This window comes from Podarcis gaigeae, assembly GCF_964106915.1.
Source record: "Podarcis gaigeae genome assembly, chromosome: 1".
Lineage (NCBI taxonomy): Eukaryota > Metazoa > Chordata > Lepidosauria > Squamata > Lacertidae > Podarcis > Podarcis gaigeae.
Genome location: NC_139678.1, coordinates 137,770,875 through 137,779,538, shown reverse-complemented (window position 1 = coordinate 137,779,538; position 8,664 = coordinate 137,770,875). Strand labels below are relative to the sequence as shown.

The following is an 8,664-nucleotide window of genomic DNA, read 5'->3' as shown; positions in this document are numbered from 1 at the left end:
GCAAAATGCGAGGGAGATGGTGAAAGATACAGGAATTGAATGCAGATTTCCAAAGAATAGCAAGGAGAGACAAGAAGACCTTCTTAAACGAGCAATGCAAAGAAATAGAGGAAAGCAATAGAATGGGAAGAACCAGAGATCTGTTCAAGAAAATTGGAGATATGAAAGGAACATTTCGTACAAAGATTTCCACAATAAAGGACAAAAGTGGAAAGGACCTAACAGAAGCAGAAGACATCAAGAAGAGGTGGCAAGAATACACAGAGGAATTATACCAGAAAGAAATGGATGTCTCGTATACCCCAGGTAGTGTGGTTGCTGACCTTGAGCCAGACATCCTGGAAAGTGAAGTCAAATGGGCCTTAGAAAGCACTGCAAATAACAAGGCCAGTGGAAGTGATGGCATTCCAGCTGAACTATTTAAAATTTTAAAAGATGATGCTGTTAAGGTGCTACACTCAATATGCCAGCAAGTTTGGAAAACTCAGCAGTGGCCAGAGGATTGGAGAAGATCAGTCTACATCCCAATCCCAAAGAAGGGCAGTGCCAAAGAATGCTCCAACTACCGCACAATTGCACTCATTTCACACGCTAGCAAGGTTATGCTTCAAATTCTACAAGGAAGGCTCAAGCAGTATGTGGACCGAGAACTCCCAGAAGTGCAAGCTGGATTTAGAAGAGGCAGAGGAACCAGAGACCAAATTGCAAACATGCGCTGGATTATGGAGAAAGCTAGAGAGTTCCAGAAAGACATCTACTTCTGCTTCATTGACTATGCAAAAGCTTTTGACTGTGTCGACCACGGCAAACTATGGCAAGTTCTTAAAGAAATGGGAGTGCCAGATCACCTCATCTGTCTCCTGAGAAATCTCTATGTGGGACAAGAAGCTACAGTTAGAACTGGATATGGAACAACTGATTGGTTCAAAATTGGGAAAGGAGTACGACAAGGCTGTATTTTGTCTCCCTGCTTATTTAACTTATATGCAGAATTCATCATGCGAAAGGCTGGGCTGGATGAATCCCTAGCCGGAATTAAGATTGCCGGAAGAAATATCAACAACCTCAGATATGCAGATGACACAACCTTGATGGCAGAAAGTGAGGAGGAATTAAAGAACCTTTTAATGAGGGTGAAAGAGGAGAGCGCAAAATATGGTCTGAAGCTCAACATCAAAAAAACGAAGATCATGGCCACTGGTCCCATCACCTCCTGGCAAATAGAAGGGGAAGAAATGGAGGTAGTGAGAGATTTTACTTTCTTGGGCTCAATGATCACTGCAGATGGTGACAGCAGCCACGAAATTAAAAGACGCCTGCTTCTTGGGAGAAGGGCAATGACAGGCCTAGACAGCATCTTGAGAAGTAGAGACATCACCTTGCCAACAAAGGTTCGTATAGTTAAAGCTATGGTTTTCCCAGTAGTGATGTATGGAAGTGAGAGCTGGACCATAATGAAGGCTGATCGCCGAAGAATTGATGCTTTTGAATTATGGTGCTGGAGGAGACTCTTGAGAGTCCCATGGACTGCAAGAAGATCAAACCTCTCCATACTGAAGGAAATCAACCCTGAGTGCTCACTGGAAGGACAGATTGTGAAGCTGAGGCTCCAGTACTTTGGCCACCTCATGAGAAGAGAAGACTCCCTGGAGAAGACCCTGATGTTGGGAAAGATGGAGGGCACAAGGAGAAGGGGACGGCAGAGGACGAGATGGTTGGATAGTGTTTTCGAGGTTACCAGCATGAGTTTGAGCAAACTGCGGGAGGCAGTGGAGGACAGAGGTGCCTGGCGTTCTCTGGTCCATGGGGTCACGAAGAGTCGGACACGACTAAACGACTAAACAACAACAACAACATAGGGCACAGCAGGCAAGGGCCGCCCCCCCAATCCGGGGGGGGGGGTTAAGGAGGCTAATTACCCCCATCATAGCCTCCAAATTACCTCGTGTGGGTCGGAGAGATGTTATTGTCAGCCATCTTCTGATGCGCCACCTAGTGGCCCCGTAATTTACAGAATTAACTAACACAAAATACGAGGAGGACCATTGTCTTGGATGGCTTCCTCCCCGCATATAAACCTGTTCAGAGAGAGCAGGTTGCTCTGTGGCAACTAGCCGTGTTAGCTAAAAGTTAGCACTCCAAAGACAGCATACCTTTGTTCATCAGGTGCTGAGCACCGTCACCATGATGCCTGCCTTGTGAGCTTCCGGGGGCACCAGGCTGGCCGCTTTTAGAGCCAGAATTTGGAATGAAGGTGTTTCCAAGCAAGGGGATTTATATGAACTGTGAAGCATATAGTGCACTTAGCTAGGGGGATTAGGGGATTCCAAGCTTGTTCAAATGAAACAACTGCTCTGCTAAAGGACAGCTGTTTCCCAATTTGGAACAGGTTCTCTGGATCACAGCCGTAATGTGGATCACAGTTCTTAACAGGTTTATCTCACAGTGCCTAATCTGATGTAAGAATGTGATCATTAAAAATAGTGTTAGTGTTGCAAAATGATCATTTGTGGGAAATGAAGCAATACCAAATATTTCCATAGAAATATGTGACTGTTGAGGGGCGTGGGCGACGCTGTGGGTTAAACCACAGAGCCTAGGGCTTGCCAATCAGAAGGTCGGCAGTTCGAATGCCCGTGACGGGGTGAGCTCCTGTTGTTTGGTCCCTGCTCCTGCTAACCTAGCAGTTCGAAAGCACATCAAAGTGCAAGTAGATAAATAGGTACCGTTCCGGCGGGAAGGTAAACGGCCTTTCCGTGTGCTGCTCTGGTTCGCCAGAAGTGGCTTAGACATGCTAGCCACATGACCTGGAAGCTGTCTGCCAACAAACGCCGGCTCCCTCGGCCTATAGAGCTAGATGAGCGCGCAACCCCAGAGTCGGTCACGACTGAATGGTCAGGGGTCCCTTTACCTTTACCTTTTATGGGACTGTTGATCGGGATGAATTGTTTTTCAATTTACTGTTCCTGGGTTTAGAAGGATACCAAGAACAATATATACTTTGCAGCTGAATCCTAGACATGCTTACTCAGAAGTAAGCTTGCTGAATTCAGTGGGGTTTACTCACAAGCAAGTGTGCACAGGATTGCAGTGTTAATGTTTATTCCTTTTGAAACTGATTTCTTTTGAAACAAGTGGGATAAAAATTGTGCTGTATGCTGAGCTGAAATGGTTCCCACTGAAATAATTATATATGTTGAGAGTACAGAATTTTGCCAAGATTTTTCAGGACATTTTTAAAGACATGTGTAACCATGATTGTAATATGATGTTGTAGATTGCATTATGCAGGCCCTGTAATTGTCTGAGGAAACAAAGTCTTATTAAGCATGGCATATAATGCTTAGGAAAGGCATCACTATATAAAATGTTACCAAAGGATATAGGCAAATGAAGAATTACAATTTCCATGAGTTTTAAATAAGAAAATCTAAGGCTTGATCTTTTCAGCAATGTGCTGGAAGCTGCAGTGGCACTGATTTTGTTTTGAATCAGTGGTAGATCTTCACATTTTATATTAACATCTGGATTTTGAAGACAGTATTTAATGTCTTTAATGACAGTAATCCCTGATTTTAAAAAATATATGAAAGGGGGGAATGTTCCTCCTGTAATAACTGAAAATTGGTGAATAAATTGCTTTGTAACTATTATTCGATTGAGCTCAAATAAAAGGAATCATATCATTAAATGGATTTAGAGGTTTGAATGTTAAATATAATGTGCAGCCTATCACAAATATTATGCCTATGTATGACTGTAATTCAGAATTTATATCATTGAGTGATAGCCATTGTCAGGCAGAGAAGGCCTGTTGAAATCAATAGATTTAAGTTATTTAACTGATTTCAGTGGGTCTATTCTGAGGATGACTGACATTGGATATCACCCATTGTAAAATAAAGCGTAATAAGATGAAGTTGGGTTTATCTGTAGTGTAATGCTTGTGAGGAAACTGGCCTATGATTTTAAAAGCATAATAATTTGTCATTAAACTATAGGTAGGTTTGTGTGTATCACAGGAGTTATTATTAATACTTTAAATAAAGATTTGTCCCTCTAAAAGAGAGAAAAACCATCTGTTTAAAAAAGACCTCTAAAAAGGTACCATTGCATGTGACCCCCCTTTTTTAAACCACTCTGCCATGCCAAATAATGCTGTAAACTAGTCTGCTGCTGCCTGTGAATGCTTTAAGTAATCTGTTGTAAAATCCAATCAAACAACTACAGATTTACTTGCAGCTTCGAAGATGGAAATCCATGAGGAGCATGCAGGCCTTTTTGCAGCTGAGCCATTAGGCCCAAAGGAACCAGAGAAAGGAAGTAAGACTAGTGAGCAACCTATACACGATGCCTTAGTTCAACAGCCAGCAAAAACCGAGACTTTAGAAATAACAGAATCACAAGGCAAAGGAGAAGAAAAAATGCTCCCAACCCTGTCAGGACAGACCTTAGATGCCAGTCCACACAAGAAAGAAGACAGGAATTCTATAAAAGCAGATTTTGATTTCACTGGAGAGCCACATCTACATAAAGAACCGAAAGATTTGTCAACAGAGCTGCACAAAGAAAGTAAAACAGATGAAAAGGCTCCAGAGGCCCAGAAACCTGCCGCTGAAGCACAACCCTTCAGGTCTAGAGATGGCCAGTTTGATGCTATAAAAAGTGACTTTACCTCTCATGAAAGCATAGGTTGTTTCTCATCTTCAGAATTTACAGTGGGCCAAAAAAGCACAGTTAAAACTGTGTTTTCTTCTGAAACTTTGCCAGTTACTCTACATAAATCTGAGCCACATGGTAGTAGAAACATGATGCAAATATCTACTGCTTCAGAGATTGCCAAAGATAGAAAAATTGACAAAGAGCAAGCAAAAAAACATGAAGAAGAATTTGAAGTATTGACTTCTCATGCCTCAAAACAAATTACAGTGCAGACGCCCACCCAGAATGTTCCTCTTTGGGAGGAAGAGAAAGATATGACAGAGGATGAAAGCGACGAGGAGGGGTACTCCATTTCCAGTGGACAAAAGCCCAAGATATTAGATGATCATTTTTTAAAAGCTCATGGCCAACAAACAACTGCTTTAGGTAAAGAAGTAGAAGGAGCTGATTCTAAAAAGCCATCTGGTACTCTCAAAGCAGAAGAAGAGTTGGAAAAAACTGAGGTTTCATCAACATGGGATATTAAAAAAGAGGAAAAGCATGGCACAGAGAGTTCTACAGAAAGACTCAGCCAAGAATTACTTCCTGAAAAAGTAAATGAGCCTTTAGATAAAGCTGTATTGTCTGCAGCAATAGAGAAACCCACTGCTGAACCCAGCAAAGAATCTCTGCAAGGAAAGGATGGGAAAGGGGAAGTGTTCTCAGCTGCAGATTCAGAAGCTCACAAAATGCAGATAGAGGAGGATAAATCAGGAATGTCTACATATTTTGAGACTTCCACCCTTAAAGATGAAGCTTTCAAGAGTGACATCCTACAGCAAGGCAATGATTACTATGAACTGAGTGATACTAAAGAGGAGACCTACGACCCTTACCATAAAGATTTCATCATATCTAAGAAAGACACTGAGCAATTTCAGCCAGAGGCATATCAACACACCAGCATACCTGCTCATGAAATGGGATACAGCACCCTTGCCCAGGGCTTCCCAGATGATTCTGAGGAACCTAGTTCCCCTACAGAAAGAATGTACACCATTGACCCAAACGTATATGGGGATAAGAGAGAACTCCACAGTAAAAATAAAGATGACTTAACTCTAAGCAGGAGCTTGGGGCTTGGTGGGAGATCTGCCATAGAGCAGAGGAGTATGTCAATTAATCTGCCCATGTCCTGCTTGGACTCTATAGCACTGGGGTTTAACTTTGGGCGGACACATGACCTTTCACCACTAGGTTCAGATATTATGGATAATGCTAGTGGCGATGAAGGTGATGATTATTTGCCAGCCACTACTCCAGCAGTAGAAAAGTCCCCCTCCTTCCCATCAGTGAGCAGGGAAGAAGATGAGAAAACTGAAGAGTCCAAAGTAAAACAAGGAGGAGAGATCCAAGTGGAGCCTTTGTGTGAGTCACCCTTCCTGGCTAAAGATTATTACAAAAACGGGACTGTAATGGCGCCTGATTTACCTGAAATGTTGGACTTAGCAGGCACAAGGTCAAGAGAAGCATCTTTGAGTGCAGATGCTGAGGTAGTCCACAGGAGGTCTGTTCCTTCAGAAGCAGTTGTAGAGGACAGTGGAGTGGCCCAGCTCCTCATGGCCGACGAGAACCATATGACTCTAAAAGCTGACAGTCAACTAGAAGATTTAGGTTACTGTGTTTTCAATAAGTACACAGTGCCAATGCCATCTCCAGTACAGGACAGTGAGAATTTGACAGGGGAAAGCTGTCCCTTTGATGAAAAAAATAGAAGAGGTGTCGTTGCAGACCTTTCTTTGATAGAAGTGAAGTTGGCAGCAGCTGAGAGAGCCAAAGAAGAAAGAGAGGCCTCTGGGGAATCAGCAGTTTTAGGCAAAGAATTTGAGCAGGAGAGAAAAGCTATTGATAAACTAGATACTGTGCTAGAAAAAAGCGAGGAACAAAGTGACTCTAAAGACGTTTGTTCTCATGAGGACACTGAACATGAAAAAGCAAAGCCTGCTCCAACTTTAGAAAATGCAGGTGATAAACATATAGTTGGACTGGAAGAGAAAGGTTCTTCATTATCTGAGAAAGAAAAAAAAGCTGTTCACATTGCTGAAGAGACAGGCAAGGCAGAAATTTCTTATAAACCAGACTATGATGCTATAAAGCATGAGATGGATTCTGCTGCTCGGCAAGTTGAGCAAGAAAACCAGACTAAGTTAGGCGTTCATGTCACTGAGCCTCTTACAGAGCAAGGCACAGATGAGGGTCAAGAAAAGACCCTCTCAACATTGCCCCAAGATTCTGCAAAAGCAGAACCTGCTCAAATGAAAGATGCCAATAAACTGTCTGAAACTGAAGTTAAGGAGAAAGGAGCGAAACCTGACCTGGTTCACCAAGAAGCAGTAGATAAAGAAGAATCATATGAGTCAAGTGGTGATAATGACCAAGCACAAGAGGGCTTGCCTGTAGAAACTTTAAAACCATATGATGACAAATTAGAACTAGAAAGCCCTTCTTTGTTGGAAGAGGAGATGGCATCACAATTGACAGTGGAACAACCAGTTACAGAAAGAGGTGCATATAAAGCTACCAAAGACGAAACAACTGAAATTCAAATGGAGAACATATCACAGCCTAAGGAAGATAATGTAGAATCTCTAGGATTGGAAGGCTCTGTAAAAACTGAGGCATTGCAGGAAGAAGAACAAGAGAAGGAGAGTAAGCAAGCAGAAGAACAAGAGGAGGAGAGTAAGCAAAAAGAAGATAATGAGGAAGAGAGTAAACTAGAGCAAGCAGAAGAAATTAAGCAAGAACAGCAGAAGGAAAAGATCATGCAGGAAGGTGAGGAAGAGAGTAGACAAGAAGGAGAAAAGCAAGAGGAAGAGATTAAGAAAGAAGAGATTGAGCAGGAAGAAGGAGAGATGAGGCAAAGAAGCAAAGAAAGGGACTTTGAGATACCTGGTGAAGAGCTTAAGGTGTGTGAAGCTGTCCCTGGGCAAATGCCTGAACTCAAAGGAGTAATAGAGTCTGTGGTTACAATTGAGGATGACTTCATCACAATAGTGCAGACCACAGTCGATGAGGGAGAAACCAGCTCCCACAGTGTTCGCTTTGCAGAAGCACCACCGGCTGATACAGAAGAAGAAAGCGTCCATCCTGAAGTGGAGGTGGAGGGGGTGACTGATGTCGAAGCAGAGACAAAAGAAAGCTCTCTGGAAGCTCCTGGCTCCCCTGAACAAGAAGAAATCCCATTGACTGATTACAAGACAGAGACGTATGATGACTATAAAGATGAAACAACCATCGATGACTCCATCCTGGACACAGACAGCATATGGGTGGATACTCAAGGTGTGCCTTATCCTTTTTTCATTTTTTTGTTTCTGAAATTATTCATTAATAATTAATAATTAATAATAATTAATATTACCACATTCAGGAATATTGTTAAAATAATGACAATAGGAAATAATCTGATTTTTAAAAATGAAATCCCACTGAAGCACTATTAACATTTTATTAATTCTGTTTTGTTGTTGTTGTTGTTGTTGTTGTTATAATTTACTCTGATCCTGCAGATGATGATAGGAGCATCATGACGGAACAGTTAGAGACTGTTCCTAAAGAGGAGAAGGCAGAGAGAGAATTGCGGAGACCGTCTCTTGATAAACATAAAAAAGAGAAACCTTTAAAAACTGGGAGAGGCAGGATTTCTACTCCTGAAAGAAAAATAGCTAAAAAGGAACCTAGCACTGTCTCCAGAGATGAAGTGAGAAGGAAAAAAGGTTCATGTAATACTATCTTTTTCCTATAATGCCATACTGTGAGTTGTTCACCTGTTTTATAGGAGTATTTTAGCAGTACTGTTACACATTTAATCCAGAATATTCATTTGTGTTAACAGCAAGGCATTCAGTCTACATTGCTTCCAGCCACTCCAGTTTAGGCTGATGATTTCTTTCTTTTATGGAGTAGGAAAACATCCTGTATGAGAATTCAGCTGTGCTTACTTGGATTCATTAATACCAAATA

The 8,664-nt window shown here is 41.9% G+C and overlaps 1 protein-coding gene across 40 annotated transcripts in view; it reads left to right on the top strand.

The window, feature by feature from the left end:
* Window positions 1-8,664, top strand: part of MAP2 (microtubule associated protein 2) — a 334,330-nt gene that overhangs the window by 273,911 nt on the left and 51,755 nt on the right. For 30 of the 40 annotated variants that reach the window (XM_083703182.1, XM_083703157.1, XM_083703180.1 and 27 more), the window contains 2 exons: window positions 4,243-7,983; window positions 8,211-8,417. The exons of 3 other annotated variants lie outside the window; for them this stretch is intronic. In XM_083703182.1, coding sequence (XP_083559308.1) covers window positions 4,243-7,983; window positions 8,211-8,417 — 3,948 coding nt within the window. Of the gene's footprint in view, window positions 1-4,230; window positions 7,984-8,210; window positions 8,418-8,664 lie in introns of all 40 variants that reach the window. 7 more of the 40 variants (XM_083703169.1, XM_083703168.1, XM_083703179.1 and 4 more) reach the window with 1 other exon arrangement.